Genomic DNA, 18,511 nt, shown 5'->3' on the forward strand with positions numbered 1-18,511 from the left:
GACATTTCAAGATAAAAGTCTTTCTTTTGAGAATAAATCAGATCACATACTGAAAGTTCAACTTTATTATCGAAATGCAAAATAAAATAAAAAAACATCCTCTTCTCATTTCCCCCTTATGACTGGCTCCAATACTCTTCCACAGTAAGACTATTATGAGTTGCAACAATATACAAATAATGAAGTCATTTATTAATAATTCCTCCTATCCCAGTGTCTGACACACCTCAGTGAAGTTGAGCAGGTCTTTAGTATTAATCAACATTCTGCAGTCACCCCATGTTTGTTAACCCCATGGTAACTGTGGGACACACAGACGTGTGCTATTGTTTCAGCTGAATTGCATAACGACGTGCTAATCTCATTACCTAGATGTGAACAAGCTCTTTGTCCGAGCTCTGAACAAAGCAGAACACATTAGCTGTGAGACTTTTTCTCGGTGGCGTCTGCAAGGTCTTACTTTTGTCATATTAAAGAAAGTGAATAGAGCTGCAGCCTTGATCTACAGCTTTGAGGTGTGGCTTTTAGCTGCATCATCGTTATTCTTATCGATGGTCTCCATGTTTTTTTTCCTGAATGAAAAATGATAATTTTGCCATTTTCACAAATAAAAATCCTCCCATTGAGCACTGAAATGACTTCTTATTAAAACAGAAAGGGGCTCGATAGGAAGTACTGTAGGTTGCCATTTTCTCTCAATATTTCCTATTATACATCTTTTATTTCTACTGATTAAAAAAGTGTGAGCACAGGCAAAACCCTCATTCTTCCTGGTGTGTTGCTTTCAGTATCTTTCCGTTCCAGTTACCTCCTCTCCCTCTACTCTTCACTAACCAGCACTTTCCCCTGCATTTCTCATCGCTGTGTTGTCACGGTGACAGTGGTTGAATCTCATTTGCAAGTGTTTCATGTTTCCCTCTCACGAGGGAAAGCCCTGCACTGCAGCGATGTGCTGCCACTCCTTCCCATTGAGAAGAGCTCATATTCAGTGTTCCCTCTTCATCACATGCCCTCCCTCGGATGGCGTCCGTTTCCTGTAACATTTCTTAAACCCAGAGAGGTTAGTGACTCTTAGTGTATACCAGCGCCACCTCCGGCTCTGAGAAGTGACACCAATGCAGAAGTGCCATAAAGCTGCATTCTCTCTAATGGCCAGCAGGGGGGACTCCACAAGTTGCAAAAAGAAGTCTGATGTCTATGAGAATATGACACTATTTATCCTTTTGTTTATTACCTCAGTAAACATTTTCCTAATGAGTTTACTGTCTCAATCGCTAGTTCAGAGTATTGTTCATTTAGTAAATTATGCTCCCATTTAGAGTAAAATGGTTAGCAGGGGATGCTTTAGGGTGTGGCTACCTTGTGAATCAACAGGTCACCTATGTTGTCTAGAAGGTAACCCCGACCCATCCTAACCAGAGAGTTTCACAAATCTTGGTTAGACACCACAGTTGTCCAGTTTGGGTGAAGTCATGGCAACTACATCCATTTCTTATATACAGTGTATGGTGTATACTGCAGAAGCTGAACACGGGAGGTAAATGAAGACAATGGAAGCAAACAACTTTTTAATGCTTTTATTCATTGACTAAAAGAAGAGAAGCATTCATTCAACATCAAGTCAAATCAACATTCGGCAGGTTGACCCCTCAAGTGAACGCCATCTGTCAGTTAAGAGGTTTTACATGGAGGTTTGTAACGTCCAGCACGGTTCTCTATGATAAAATCTGTCCCCTCAGCTGGGGAGGACTCTTTCCCTGCAGACTAAAACAAAACAAAAAAAACAGCTGGAAAAGTTTCTAATCTGAGCTTTACATTACATTACTTCAGATTTAAATGTTCTTCACTCTAGTAAGAGCGTTTCACAGACGTAGATTAAGCCAAGTTCTCATTTAAAACATTATACGGACAAACAGTGGGAAGTTGAGTGAAACTGGTCTTTGCTGGTTAGAACAAGTCTTAATCCATCCTGTTACTCACCCAGTTGATTGTAAACCCGTGTACAGATCAGATCGTGACCTTTTTAAGAAACAGAGTATTTAAAATGTGCTCCGTGTGATTTGAAATCTGGTCCAGCTGTGTTTCGGGTTCCGTCTGGTTCCCTACTTACAGAAAGAAGGTAAAACCCACTGCTATGTGCTCACTTTAACAAACAAACACAATCACACAGGAACAGAACGCTCAGAATATTCAACATTAAGGATGGTAAAACCATTTCCCCCCCCGCAAAAAACACACAACAACATAGCTTCTGATTTACAAAGTCTGTGATTTTATAATATACTTCATGTTCATAAATTGAACCCAGACATGTGTTGCATAAGAGTATACCACGGTAATGCATTGTTGATACCTAATACAAATATGCACTGTGTGAGTTTATATATCTATTTATATAGTTTATATTTCTTCCTCTATGGTTTTCTAAAGACGCAGCCGGGCGCTGTCAGCACTGCTCGTGCCCCTTTGTGGCCACTAGTAAGACTGCTGTTATTGCAAACTGTCCTGATTTTAAACAAATGCACAACATTCGTACCACGATAAAACTGGGGCCGTCTAGCCGGTCTCACAGAGACCAAGAGTGAGCCCGCCGTCACCGCCGCTGGGCTGGCTGACCAGAATCAAAAAAGATCTTCAAACTAAATGATAAGATTTCAGAAATCATCATAAGGCCAAGTATTGTCATTGCAAGTTCTTATTAATTCATGTCTACTGCGTGACAGTGAGAAGAAACAAAAGAAAGAAAGTAAAAACTGAACAAAATAAATAAATAGAGAAGAGTGTGGATTATATGCATTCCTCTTGCATAGTTGTGCGGCCGGACTGGGCAGCAGGCCTGCCTGCCTGGCTGGCTAATTAGGAGGTTTGGCTCTCCAGACTTGACAAGAAAGACTTTGTTCAGCAGCCAGAAACATCAGAGACACAGTAGCTGAAATCTAAATGAAGATAGTTGGCTGACACTGAGCATGAATATCTATCGGTTCCTTGATATAGCCAAGCGCTACACCGACCTTCAGGGTACACACCACGGTGACTGACAAGAGTTTGGCCAGGTTATGCGATCAGTGCCATTTTGTTGTTTCTTCTCTAGAAATAAAATGTGGCAAGTATACGATAATACCCTTAATATCAATGTTATGCTGCGATCATCATCATAAGCAGTTTGAAAAACCAGTAGAATCCAAACTTCCTCTAAAGGCTCTCAGTGTTGCTAATGTCGTTGCTCCGTGTGAAGCTCCCCTTCGCCGAGACATTACACACATCCATCTACACCTGTTACACACGACTGAGTCTATACCAGTGCAATGCACATCCAGTGTTTTTCTCACCAAGTAACAGAAACATACATCAGGATGTTAATGAGATTCTTCACATACCTGCATGAGTCCAGCCCCATGTGAGTATGCATGTACTGGCAGTAGTCTATGGTGTTAGCGTTCAGGTAAAAACACAAGGAAGTGTCTGAAATCTCACATTGTGACGAGGAAACCCTGTTGCGTAATGCTTTCAGAAACACGTCACCGTTTTAAGCCTTGAACCATCTTACAGTTAGCATTGCAAACATCCCGAGAGTCAACATTACAAGTTCTCAAGATGGCATCGAAGTGGAAATGAAACTGGTTTCTTCCTGTGCGCCTGTTTAGACTGATGCAGATCCAACACAGGCTGCTGCTTTGGTAGTAAAATAAAACACGGACGCGCACACACACTTTTATCCGTGTCAATGGGATTTGTATTGGCTATTAAGTGTCAAACCCTCCTATTTGTATATAGGCCTGGTAGGACAGACGTACCCAGATCCCCGTTTACCTACAGCTCCGTCTCACAACATCTTTAATAAACTCAACTCTGGATTAGATTAACCTTCAGGCCACAGGGGTCCCGATAGCTTCCAGGATTTCTTTATGAATGCATATAAAGAGCACAGAAAAACAAAACGTGTCAAAAAGGGCAGATTGAACTGGCATCAGTGTACAGTAACTGCTGGTTGTGGTCTCCTGAATAACTGACACCTCATCTCTAGAGCCTTCAAACCTAAAAGTCTTTTTAATGGCAGAGCTCGTTAAAAATAAGGCTCTGCTAGCACACATCAGTGTCCCGGTGTACACACAGTATATTATCTTCATACACAAACCTCTGTCTGCATATGGTGTATAAAGAAGTCCAGCCCAGACTCCAGGTGACTGTGTATTCACTGTAAAATACACAGACTAACTTCCTCTTACTGTATTGTGATGTTCTTTACCCTGGCAGATTGATCCAATGGGTTAAACCGACTCATTACATGGAAAGAGAAGAGAGTCCTTGTACTGTATTTAGCAGTCAGTGGAAGTTGCTTTCACACTTGTGACCTTTTGTGTGCCGGACACAAAAAGACCCCATAATTGCTTCAGGATGCTTGAAGCATCGAGTGAAACGAAGCTTGGGCGTTGCAGAAACACACTTTAGAAACACGGTCGACCTTTGATAGGCGCGACACACACTTTAAATAACCACTTCTAATTGGTATCACACCTTCACTCTGCTCAGACCAGCTGGTATCTGTGTGACTAGTCAACACTAGCTGCGTCCCGCAATCCCTTCAAAAAACAGACTAACTCATTCAAAGTAAAAAAAAATATAGTATATATTTATATAGTCTTAATTTCATGCTGACACTTTAGCCTGGTCGTAAACTGTTTGCAAGTCAGACGGCCCGTGGAATGTCCCGTTCCTAGCAGATCTGTAGCAGCAAATCACTTTACAGCTCCATAAGCCTGGGACTAAACACTTCAAAACTTGACCTTGGCCACAGGTTTGGCCACGTAGCGCATCAGGCAGGCTGGCCTGCGTCCCAGCTGGGAGGCTACAATTAAATCCGTCAGAAAGTAGCTTCAGGAAGCTTCTGAGGGAGTGTTTAGTCCCTGATGTGTTCTGAGATTAACCCAAACTCCTTATCCCCCTCGCCTTTAGTTTTACATTCACTCACAGTGAAACAGGTGTTGGGAGAAAAAGGAGATATAGAGGGAGGAATATAAGCCTCCGTCACACTACAGAGGCATACTGCACTGGACTAGAAAGGCCTTGCTTTGCTCTATGACGCCTCAGCAACATGCGGTGTAGACCTATAATCACAGATATTGGGCCACAGTAAGTTGCTCTCATGCAACATTGGCAGAGTTGTTGCATACAGGTACGCTTTGGTCTCTTTTCACACCAACCACACAACAAGAGGTTGACCTGGTCCAGCACAGTATGGTCCGAGTACATCAACAGATGGGTAGTAGTCAGAGTTCAGTGGAAGTGCACACTTGAGCGTAAGGATAAAGGAGGTGTAGCGTAGGAAAGAATACTGGACCAGCCTCCTGCCAGCGTGTGTGTACATGGGCACTTCAGATAGACTTGTGTCTGTGTTAACTTCGTTCCAATCTGGTCTTTGGCAGCTTAAAAACACATCAAGGGAGGAGAACAGATCCAGTGACTCCTACTATCCATATGAGTGAGCTAGAGGCCTGAGCTATTGCGACTTTCCCACATCCTCCTCCTTTTGAAATCCGATTGTACCCTGAGAACGAAGGATTTCTGTTGCCGTTCCCTGCAGCAGTAGAAGTGATAAGACTACACTGCTAAACATGAGCAAGCCCCCCTTAAATACACACACACACACACACACACACAAAAAACATATGACGGCTGCACTGCACACAGTCATACCATCTTATACACACATTTCTTCTACGCTTTTGAAAGCTTACATTAGCAAAAGATACAGGCACGCAAGAGAAATGAAAACACACGTGTGCTGAAACCCTAGCTACTGTAGCTTTGTAATGCTGCGTCCCTAAAGAGTGAACTAACAATCACAGCAACGACTACAAACACAAAGCTAATACCGTGGGGAGAGCAGAGGTTTGAAAAGCAGTTTGACTCCAGAAGCTTTCAGGCACAAGGTAGCTTAATATTTAGCTATTGGTGACGATACAAATGGACCGGGATAAATCATTTTCCCACGGATGGTTGTTTTTAAAATGCGATGCCATACCGTGTCCACGTTTGTCACCCGTTTTGCCAGTGTTGAGTTATTGAGCATTGTTTTACTGGCAGAACTTTGTCTCACCTCTTCTCTCCTTGCAAGGACAACACCGAGCTCTTTCCACGCCATCTTCTCTAAAATGTTGCCTTGTTTTGGTGAGGAAACAAAAACATAGAAGCAACGCCTTTCTGCTCTCATGCATATTGTGTACATTATCTTTCATCTTTTCTATGTAGTTGTGTGTGATGGGAACATTTTATATATCGTAACTTGTGAAAACATTATTTTTGATAAAGAATTTGTCCTGGAGCCTCCTTATAGGAATACTTTTTTTCATAAGTGTATGGGAGGGATGTTCATGATTAGAACAGCATTTAAATACATTTTCCAATTGGGAATATTGTAGTAAATAGAAAATGTTATTCTGCTCGAGCTGACCATGAAAAACTCCAGCGCCTCATTTTAGCCCAGACAGTGCCATCTGACTTCTAGTGTGGAGACAATAATGTGGGGACTTAAGACAAGAACCAAAAGGAGGAAGCACACACGGCAGGTGAGGCTGTAAAATCAGCTTTTTAAAATAAGTTGCTTGTAAAAATCTATTTGCTGAGCCCAGATGACCGTCTAGTTTGGAATTACATTCTACTGTAGATTGCTGTGATTTTTCCCTTCATATCAGGTGATGCCTATACACAATACAAAACAGCTTAAATCTCTCACATAAAAGGAGCAAAGTTGAGCTCCAAAAAACCGAGATGAGAAGAAACATCAGAGGAGGGGAAGAAGAAGAAGATAAGATAAAAACCAACATCATTTGGTCAGACTGCATTATGTTGGTGTTGCTCTCCCCTCTGAATGTTTGAGTGTGCAGCTCTATATACAGCTTTTAAAAGAAACTCTTGGTACCAGAGTGCATTTATCCTGAGATATGGACCAAGGACTGGAGAGATTATCACTGCTGAACCATTGAGGTCCCTTAACAGATGAGCAAACATTTGGTATCCACAAGCCCACCACCACTGGGACCAAATCGTTCTGAACCAAGCAAAGTGCTGACACACTGTAACTCAGGATCCATATCAGTCTATGGACAAACCGCAGGTCAACCTTGTAAACTACAGACCTTGATATGGACCTTCACAGTCTGCGATGTCATTGCCCTGACCTCTAAAGCGTGTGCAAAACAAGTGAGCTGAAGCCATTTTGGGAGGGTAACGTTCCTAACAATGGCTGGTTGACAGCATTTATTTATGAAAGTTAGCCGCTCTGCAGCCCAACCCAAACTCTTACCCTGGTAAAATCCTGACTCAGCAAAATAAATGCCTTAATAAAACACCAAACAAGAGCCGTCATAACCATTCAGCAGTCGCAGCACTGGTGCGTCAGATGGAACCCAGTCATCCACTGGTCACTCACAATTAGGTTTGTGTGGAGCACAAGATATTTGGTCGACAATGCCCGCCTTCACCCCTGACCATGGCATGCTTGCACTTCCACAGAGCCTGAATAACATTTATTTCATTTATTAGGGCAAAGGCCCCCCTCCCCATTATTTTCATAGTTAGAATCGGACAATAAAAGTGACTGTGATTCAATCAAAGTCACGCCTTCACCCTAGTTAATGAAAGCCTGGAGGAACAAGCCAGTTGCACAGCCAGACAAGATCCCCTGTGCCAGGCAGGAGTCATTTAACCCCAGGAAATTAACTACATTCAGTTCAGACATTAATTGGGCCCAGCAGGTCTTCTATAGGAAAGATGGATTTCCTTTACTCTCTGTCCCCCACAACATATTCTGGAGATATAAAACATGTGCAATGAGCAGACTGGTTTTGCCATTCTTCACTCTTCATCAACCTTAATCTTTGAAAACAAATGTATGATAAGGTTTACTGATCCCCCAACCAAGGTGGAGCGAGGGGTTTATCAGATGGCAAGATCACAACATCATTAATAACAACAACAACTGTATCCAGAAAACAAGGGGCTGTTTCCAAGGCAACTGTGACTCAAGAGGAAATAAAATAAAATGACGCCAATATCTAACGCTAACTGATTGTTCACACATCCTACTCGACATCATTACCACCGCTGTCTTGGTCATAGTGATGTTAAAAACCTACCTGAGACTGACAGAAAATATTTTCGCCACAGAAATATGCCAAAGGTTTCAAACGCAAAACCTTGTTGTGCTGTAAAAATAACCCGTCGGGGGGGCTGCTAGTGGACCCCACAGTATCCAAATGCATTTATTCAGCAGCTGCGACTGTTGTGGCAAGATATGCGTTATAGGCAAATATAGCTTTACAGCAGGCCTTCAATAAAAAATTAAAAACCTGGCTGGCCAACAGAATGAGAGTTTAGTTACATTCAGTGCATCTTTTTATTTTCCCTGTTCTTTATTGTGAAATGTTTTTGCTCCAAAACAAGAACTCCACCACTGAGAAAACTAGTTCCTGCCTACGAAATTGCTGGCATGGCTGCAAAACCTGGGTTTGGTATTTGCCACCTTAGGGAAGCAGTGCCTTCAGAATACTGGTTGTGTGTGCATGGTCGCACCAAGAATTTGGAAGTAGTCGCAGAGATTTCTCATACATTGCAAAAGGGCTCCGTTCATTTCTGACAGTGATACCGTCAGAAGGTCTTGGCCAAAGGCAGCTATATTCATCCTGAATACAGAAAGAAAAGATCCAAAGACTTACTACAGATCAAACATCGCGGGGTGTTGTGACGGGTGATTCTTAAAGTTCTGCTCTGAATGTCAGTCGTAAGACGACACCCCCCTATTTGATTTCTAGCAAAGTGGACAAGTGAGCAGGGTGGGAAGTGCGTTAGCTGCACGCATGTAACAATATTCTCCAGAACACTATCAATAAGGGGCTTAATATCCTTAATAAACCATTTACAAATGATCGGGGTCATAGCACTGGCTGTGACGTGGATGTTGCTGAAAACAGTTTTAAAACTGATGAGCAGCTGCCACAGTCAGCCACCTTATAGTGAAGACTCCCACCCCGCTGCCAGGGCTCTCAAACTACTGTACAAGCGCACACGGTGCTCTTTAACAGAAGAAGCAGCTAAGGATGCGTTACCCAGGAAGTGATTGATTGGTTAGTTTACAAACTCCAACCTAGAATGTAGCAGACTGACATACCAATATTGAGCAAAGGTTTCAAAAACAAAAACAAAACAAAAGGAAAATACGTTCACAACCAAAGCATTCCCCCATTAAATCCCACCGGTCCATCACTCAACCTGCCTGTCCTGTTCTAACTGTGAGCAGGATAATAATATATCTGCAATTAAATACACACAAAGCCTATACAGGCAAGGGAACCACCACACAGAAAAAACAAGATTATACAGAGCAGGGAGCGATGAAACAGTCAACAAAGAAAGAAAAGAAAATCAAGTTAGATCAAAGAGAGGCTCTGGAGGTGAAGGAGAAACATTGAACTCTGAATACTTGTCGATCAAGACCAGACCAGATACAAGTGCATTTGGAGCTGCCGTGACCCATTTTAGCAGACAAATAATATATGGTCATGACTCAAGTCTCGTCTGTGGTCAGGGGCCAGAGATTAGTATGCCTGCAACCTAAATTAATATCATGTATTTATTAGAATATCCAGTTTTAACAAAAAGGGATATTATTAAATTGGAAAACGTATTTAAACATTAAAGATTGAATCTGTTTTTCCAAGTCACTGGCCAACCAGATAATCAAGAGGCAAAGCAAGAAAACAGGCAAACACTTAAATGTTAGGACTTGATTGTGAAAGAGATGCAAAAAATAAAAGTAAAATAAAAGAATCAGATCAGTTCACATAAATGTAATTTATAGATGGTTTTAAGATCCAGTTTAGATTTCTCACATGGGTCTGCTTTTGGCCTGGTTCAGAGGTCTGAGTTGACTTGGACTTATTTGGTCTGGCCTGGTCTTGAATCAGTTTAGGCTGTGATGTGTTGGACTTGCCATCCCTGCCTACATGCCCATGCTGAAGGCGTGCAGCTCGCGGTGGAAGTGCTGGGTGGGTTCGGACAAAACCAGGCTGGAATCCAGACATGGGTGCCAGACACGGCCGAGGCCCAGAGACACCTCCTTGACCAGGTTATGGACCGGGTCGCCCTCCATGCACACGGACTGGTCAGGATCAAAGTCGATGCTCTCCTCAGAGACGGTCAAGACGCGAAGGCTGGAGCCTCGCAGACGAGAGATGGCCACCAAATTATGGGACCAAACAGTGTAACCTACAGAGAGAGATGTGTTCAGGGAGCACTCATCTTGCAAATATTATGGATAAATACTAAATATACAGATTTACACTCAACATACCAATGTTTACAAACTATGGCATAATATATTATGATGAAGACAAAAGAGAAATATTATTGCCAAGTCAGGGCGAGTATTTGTGCAGTATTTGAAAACAAGCAAATCTTTTCATGTTTAAGATTTTGTTTCCCCACACAGGAAACTGTTATCCCACAGAGCCTTAAAACTGCTCTAATAAATACTTTAACAACAGATAAAATCATGTGTAATGTTAAAGATGTCTTACGCAGTGACAAACCCACAGATTAACAACTGCTTTTATCCTCAGCTCATTGTTTTCTGCTGCCAGCAACCTCACAATTTGGTTCACTCTCATTCTAACAAGCTTTGTTTCCAAACATAGCAGGAAGCGGTTTCAGTGAAAATAAACCCACTGAACAGCACCAAACAGCAGACAGACAACGTTAGTGACTGTCAGGAACATAACATTAAGCAGCTAACAAGCTAAATGTTTTCTCAGGGGGTGAGCAAAACAGAGCTAAGAGGATAGTGAATATTATATAATATAATATAATATAATATAATATAATATATAATATAATATAATATAATATATAATATATACTTGAATCCATCAGGTGGACAAACACAACTTCAAATAAATGCTAATGCATCTCTTTGTCTACTGGATGTGTAAATGGGCAACGGTTTCCCAACTACAACAACTGTGTCTTGTGTTTGCAGTTTCTTGTATTGACCCCTATGGGCAAAAAAAAAAAAAAGAGTCAATTAATGTAGGTTAAATGTTAAGCTTAAAGCAACATTTTGTAACCATTTTACCTGAAAATAACAGCTTCAAAATCAAGTTGCTGAATGAACAATGGTGCCTCCATCAGTCCCACTCTGCACCCCAAACGCCTGTACTTACACTGTAACTTTGGTTAGCGGGTCGTACAATCTCCAGGGGAAGAGAGTAAGGCTTTACGGCAGTAAGATGGTTTTGGTAGAACAAGATCATATTTTATGGTTTTCCCTCTGATGTCCACTGGCTGCACTGCCTCAACTCTCTGTGATTAACGGAGTTTCCTGATGGACTGAAAGCTTTACTCGTTGTTAAAGTATCGTTAACCTCTGACTGCTGCTAACTGTAGCAGCTAATAAGCTGTTAGCTCAGTTAGCTGTGCTGTATGCAATTATAACAAATGCACGTGTACTGAAAAGGCCAAGAAACACCAAACCGTCAAATAACTAGCGATGACGGAGGCCGACTGTTGAGTCGCCTCACGTCGCCTGCGAATTGGCCAAAAGGTCGCACTTGAACGGACCACAAAGACTACAGCCAACTGCCAACTAGCATGTAGAGTACCAGTCAATGGTTTGGACGCACAGTCTCATTCAATGTGAAGTACCAACGTTTGACTGGTGCTGTGTGTTCCGCTCCTGCATGAGAGGAAATAACTCTCCATACCAGGGGCAGTAATCTAGATTTGGCAATTTAAAAAGGGTAAACCGGAAAACGTGGAGCAAACATTGGCTTGTTCAGGCCTTGACAGCTGTCCATATTTACGACAACGGGGTATAAGTGAATTGCACTCTGAAAATTTAAGGGCGTTAAAAATCACAAAAATACCAAATCTTACATTATGTTTCTGTCCTTTGCCAGCCATGGTTACATCTCGCTTAGGAAAATAACTACTGTAGGCCTCGTTATCGTGAGTTACCACAAGTACAATTAAATGCATAGTTTGGGTTTTTGGAAGCAGTATGGAGGTACTCATCTAGGGTCAGTGTATTATCTACAGTAAAGTGTTCGGCACACCCTCAGTTTGGAGAAATGGCCAATCCTAACTAACCCTTTAAAAACACCAACATCACTCCCTATTTTGTCTTATTTTTCATCATAAGGTTGGTCCAGCACACACCACAATGAGCCTGAAGTCTTCTTACTGTACATCCATGAGACAAAAAGCTGAACTCACCATGTATCACCAGTACAGCCAGTTGAGTACATCTCCATGCCAAGAGGACCAACGGATCTTCGTTCCGATTAATGCTGAGGTCAGGGAACTCGGGGTCATCCCTCAGGAGCAGAAAGTGAGTCAGCGTTTTGTTGTACTGCTGAGAGATGAGCTCCAACGTGGCTTCGGTCACCAGTGTGCTGTAACTGTCGAGGTGGAGGCGCTCCAGAGGGAGGCTAGGCTTTAGGACTCTGAGGAGTTCTGAGCCGTCCAGCTCCAGGGCCATGATGTACACTCGTAGGTTGGCACTCACACGAATCTGGGGAGGAGTAGGTAAACTTGACCGATGTAAACATGGAGACTTGTAGTCATTTAAAGCTGGAGGCAGCAGTGCTGAAATACATGTGGCTATGTAACTATGGTTTCACTGCCATAGGGTATTTTAAAACACTTGCATCCTATCATCAAACAGAGCAAGAGGCTGTCCTGGAATCATTATTTGCTGCGGACTAACAAGACTAACAAGACTGAGAAACAAAGATACACGTTGCATTACCAGTGCCTTCCAATCGTCCTCTGTCGCAGTCCCCTCTAATGGTTTAAACTCAAGGGCGGCGCCATTGAGCAGCAGGGAGAGGCGATGCAGCGGAGTTCGGCGTGGGGATGCCAGCAGACCACAAAGCTCAGATGTCAAATCAGAGAAATCCAAAGCCAGAGAATGAAGATTAGATAGACGACCCAACTCTGAGGGTGAGATGAGGGGACCTGAGGAAGGTTCAGGAGGTAAAGAGTTGTATCAACATAATATGCTATTAATATTATCCTATCTATAGGAACAACTGATATAATCCAGTAGATCTTTTATTACTGCATTTACACATTTACAGACAGAAACAAACCAACACACCCAGCTGGTGGTCCAGTAAACTGAGGTGCCGCAGGGTCTCAGCTGAAGGATTTGACAGGCAGGCAAAGGAGCAGGGAGTCACAAGACCCAACATGAAGCTACAGGACAACCACCTCAGCTGCCTGCTGTTAGACAACAACTCCATGAACAACTGCTGGATTCTGCAGAGAGCACAGGGGAGAAGAGAGGGTGGAGGAGAATTAGCTTCAACTCACATTACCAGCATGACTACAGCTTTGTGCTGCTTTAATTGAATACACCATGAGAGCGGTGTTTGGCAGGTATTATATATAATATTTGTTATGCTGTTATACAAGAGTGTAAGATCTATGAAACCAAACTAAACATTTCTCCATATTAAACTCTGTTGCAGCCCTGAATATTTAAATCAACAGACTATATTTGTGTAGTTAGGGTATGTATATCTGGCATCATTTGGCAAAATTTGAGGTTCATGAAACAGTCTGACATCATTTAAATTGTGCCCAATCCTACAAGGCGGAACATAGAAGGTGTGAATTGACATTGCATTTAATGTGATGCCATCTACTTCAGTACCAGAGTTGCAAAACAAACCCACACTGGTTGCTACAGTATGAATGAGAAATACTGCAACAAGAGGAAAGGCCATTAAAATTGCCAATGATCTGTATTCTGTTCTGGCTCAATGAGCTGTGCATGTTGAAAGCCTAATGTCTCCAGGCATGTGATGACAAAGTGTCCTATGTACATCTACACATTTTAAATGCATTATCTAGGGTTGGGCGATATATCAAATATACTTTATTCTATGTGGGCTGTAGTATATGACTATCACCAACATCGTGTACAAATATTAATTGTCATGTCATTTCTAGAACGTCAGCATGAGACTGATTTGGGGTTCTGCTTCTCTCACGACCCTCCCTCATACAGCCTCTCCTGGGAGAGTGTGTGGTGTATGAGCATGGATGTGTTTTTATATCTGGAGGACAGCAGGGAAAGAGTCTGGAGAGAGCGAAAGAAGTGAAGCGCTAAAGCAACTTTATTCTTTTCATGGTTATTGGTAAATTACACAAATTAAAGAGATATAAATTGTGTGGCCTAAAAATATTGAGATATTATTTAAAAGCAGTCTTAAATTATCCTTCTGAAACACCAAACAACACACACGGTTTCCAATCCCAAACAACAGTGCCATTTTGTAAATAATAGTCTCCTACAGCCAAACATGCACTAAATATCAAAAAGTTTAATTAATATTTTTGTCCATTCATGTTCTGCAAACAATTACCAATACCATGTTGCAGTCAATGTGCATTTTATTTAAAATGCAAGTAACCACATGGACAGAAACAAATACTGAATCTAACCTTTTCTGACATTCAATAGAAATGTATGTTGCTATGCTCAGACTTACTCATTGATCTTTTTGTCCCCCTGGTGAATTTGGAGCAGGTTGGAGCTGTCCAATAATCCCTCTTGCTGGAGAACACAGGTGTCTCCATACAGACTCAGCTTCCGCAGGTTTCTAGAGAATGAGAGACACAGAATGTTAGAAATATAGAAAAGAAACAACAAGGTACTAAACACTAGTTACTAGTGATTACAAGTCACTGTAGCAATTTTTAAAAATGTTTTAAACAACATGCTCTCTTTTGTGTTTTTACAGTTACCCTTCTGTCAGTTCAAAGACGTGCGTGTTTTGACAGGTACCATGTAAGCATCAACAAGAAATCATTGAAAACAAATGTTTTTTATAGGTCAAGTCACATTCAAACCGTAGTCATAAAAACTACATAAAAAAACACTAATATGTGAAAGTCCAACCTTTAACAACAGTGGGTTAGGAAGTTATTTTCTACATAAATAACAACGGAAAAACATCACTGTGCATTGATAGTCAATGCGGAGACATATGGATCATAAGAAAAAGAATGATTCGCAATTACAATTTTGTTAGAATTCTTAACTGACTGTTAACAGACTGACTTAATGGGGAACCAAACCTAGTCACACAGCAATACTCTCAAAAGGACAGTTTCACTGTCATCCGTTTGCTCCGTCAACATTTGTGAAAGTTATTACTACTGTAAATTGTCCATCTGGTTGTATCACATGGAGCGCAAACGGGGTGCTTGGAAGTTTTAAACAGAAGCAACAGTAGCTACACTAGGGGTCACATTGCACTTTACTACACTGCTCTCTAGAGCCCTGGTACCTAAAACATATGGCAATAATCAAGCAGTCAAAGGGAAGCATAGAGGTCACAATGCACCCAATTACATTTTGTCTGCATCTGCTTTGACAATGATGTTTGGAAGATCACAGATGCAAGTTTTGAGAACGGAGTATCACTGTGTGTCATGCGGCCACACAGGACTAAGGCCCGGCGAGCATATGTTTGATGAAGCCCACTTACTGTAAATAAACTAAAGGCTAAGCTTCACAAAATGCCTCTGCAGTGAAACCAACACAATCCCATGTGCAGCTACTTCGTGCGCAAAAGTGCCAGTGAATTAACAATGAGTTATATATTGTAATTATTTTGAACATGTACCAGTGGAGTTGGACCAATGCTCGTTGAATGAAAAACTCACTTATCCTTACCTGATCACAAGCTTGGTTATGTATGTATGGTTTTGTGTGTGTGTGTCATATATATATATATATATATATATATATATATATATATATATATATATATATATATATATATATATATATATATATATATATATATATATATATTCTTTGCATCCCGACAGCAATCAATAAATCAAATGCTCTGACATTAAAAAAAAAAAAAACTATCTGTCGCAGGACTGTAATAAGTCCCCCTGCGCGCAATTTTACCATGCAATCATTGAGTGTCATAAACTTCCATAAACTGTTAGCTTGACAGCTTTGAGCACTTGCAAATGCCATGTTTATAGTTTATGTTCATACGTTTATAATGATAATTTTGGGGGAACAGGAAATTACACAAAGCACGTACCAACCACTGCAAACTTGTTAAATGTCCAAATTCTGAAGTGGCTGGCGCTTTCTAAAAAGGGAAAGCAAAACTATTCCCAGATTTCTGTTATGCGCTGCCTTGTGGAACTAAATTATCCACTGATAACATTCAAAAATCAAGAAAGTTCCATATGCAAACTGACATCCGGATGTACCAAATTTTGTCACATTTCCAGCATGAATGTGCAGCATTGAAACTGGAACACAGGCTTGGTTAGTCAGTCAGTTTTTGAATGGAAAATGTTGGAAACTGTCCCCAAGTCAGACAACAGAAAAGGTTTCAGCCCCCTCAGCAGAACTAAGACATGAACGGCACAGCATTGGATGGGTGCTATTTCAACACTACAAAGCACTGTAGAGAATAATAGAGAATGTGGGAGAAGGTATAATAGAGAAGTTCCGCACTGAAATCAGGAATCTTAACATTTAAAGTAGTGTTTTACAGAATAGTAACTTCCACAGCAGAAATTAGCCAAGTGGCTATAATGCACGTATAGGTGATTACATCAAACAGTATGCAACGACATTCCAGAGCTACATGTGTATATACACATACACTGCATATGTGTGTGTCAGTGCTGATATCAGCAAGTCACAGCCAACAAAGCCTTCTCTAGCCACCAGCAGTGCTGCATTGTATCTGCTGGTATGAAGACCCCAATGCAACATAGAAAATAGAACTGGCAACAAAAGAAACGCAGACAAGCGTTTGACTTAACATTGTCGCTGAAGCATACATCCATCATTAGTGGATGACTGTAAAAGCAAGTGTAAGCAATAAAATACTGGTGTATTAACGGCTTCTGAGATATTCCGATAGCGTTGGCTGCTAACTTCACTGCAAAGACATGACCCTATTACGTAACTCCTAATGTCAGGGTTTGTTTATAGCTAACTACTAGCTAGCTGCTAGCTTACTGCGACGCACCAAATACTATGGAATTACAAAAAAGGAGAGGGTATCATGCGAATAGTTGAGATTGAATAAAAACAAACAGAAAGGGATTTTGGGGTACATTTAATGATACCGTTACCTGTTGTTGCGGGTGCTGGAGAACACACACAACACCTGGTCCAAGTAGGTGGTCATGGCGTCTCTCCATCGCTCAGAGAGCTGCGGGTCGCTATCTGGCTGGTCCATCCTGGTGGACGACGGGTCGTTGTTGAGAGGACTAAGGTAGCCTTCCACCGGTGCAAGTTCCAGTTGCAGCTCCCGGACGAATGAACCGAACTTACGCATGAGGAACTCCAGCCTCGGGGTCTCCTCGGAGCTAGAGCCACCACCGTTACAACCACCACCTATTCGCAATTTGAGCTCGGTCCACAGCGCGGGGTAGAAGAGACACTCCCTCCATCGTGAACACACGGCCGAGGCCCGGAGCTTGTCTCGGTCGGACAGAAAGGAGAATATGTGGACAATAAGCTCGCTGGGTAAAGCCATGGCTCCGACACCCCCGCACAGAGCCATGGCAAGCTGTTGTCCAAAAACCAACCAGATATTAAATAAATGGTACAACCGTTTTTAAAAATTGGTGCTGCAACAGCGAATAACAGCAACGCTTCTTCCTCTTGATGGAAACGAGCCGTTTTTACAGCCTTGCCTTCAATACTATTGGACCGCACCACTCCTTTTCAATGCAAGGGGAACAAAACAATCCTCACAATTATTACAAAAATGCTGGTAACGGGACAAGTGTCATCCTTTTTTGATGTTAACATTAAGATGTTATTTATTTAACAATATTAAGGCTCTAGTGAAAATTTCCCCAGCTTCTTTATAATCAGTATCATCGCATCGTTGTCAAGTGAATGGTTTAGTCCTGAAGTGCTGTTATTTATGCCATACTGCCGTGCTCCGCGGGAGGGCGGTGTTCCGCGGCAGTAAAACCCTCACACACGTGATCTTTATTTTGGAATGATTCTTCCTACCCAGACACAACCGTTCTCTTTCTATATCCATGAACACAACCCCTCCAGTTCATATACCCCACTCCAAAGACAGATTACAGAGGGTGGACAAAACCACAGCACAACATAAAATTAAAGTGACAACATTACCACAGTCCTAACAAAATCATATGCCTCACAAAAGTAGTAGCTAGTATGTTGTTGCACTGGAATGTATTAGCATTCCTGTTATTTTGTCTATCTCACAGCTGTGCACCACACTGAACCTTCACCTCAAACTTTCATTAAAGAAACCGACAAATTATTTAATAATGAAACACACCTCTTTTGCTTTCAGACATTTAACTAATAACAAACTCACAAAATATTATTATTTGATTAATGTAATGGCTTTGTGTATACTCGACTGCTCAAATGAAGCTGCTAATGTGAGTGTGCGTGCAGGAAACCTTT

At 41.6% G+C, this 18,511-nt stretch overlaps 1 protein-coding gene across 1 annotated transcript; it reads right to left on the reverse strand.

Moving 5' to 3' along the window:
- Window positions 1-1,562: 1,562 nt before the first annotated feature.
- fbxo33 (F-box protein 33) lies at window positions 1,563-17,740 on the reverse strand. Its single transcript, XM_029460127.1, has 6 exons — window positions 17,185-17,740; window positions 14,553-14,663; window positions 13,154-13,314; window positions 12,803-13,011; window positions 12,268-12,565; window positions 1,563-10,263 (listed from the first exon to the last, which is right to left on the reverse strand). Exons 1-6 carry the CDS (start codon window positions 17,616-17,618, stop codon window positions 9,998-10,000), a joined length of 1,479 nt encoding a protein of 492 aa, XP_029315987.1. The 5' UTR covers window positions 17,619-17,740; the 3' UTR covers window positions 1,563-9,997.
- Window positions 17,741-18,511: the final 771 nt, after the last annotated feature.

The sequence above is a fragment of the Cottoperca gobio genome, chromosome 22, assembly GCF_900634415.1.
Source record: "Cottoperca gobio chromosome 22, fCotGob3.1, whole genome shotgun sequence".
In the NCBI taxonomy this organism is placed as follows: Eukaryota; Metazoa; Chordata; class Actinopteri; order Perciformes; family Bovichtidae; genus Cottoperca; species Cottoperca gobio.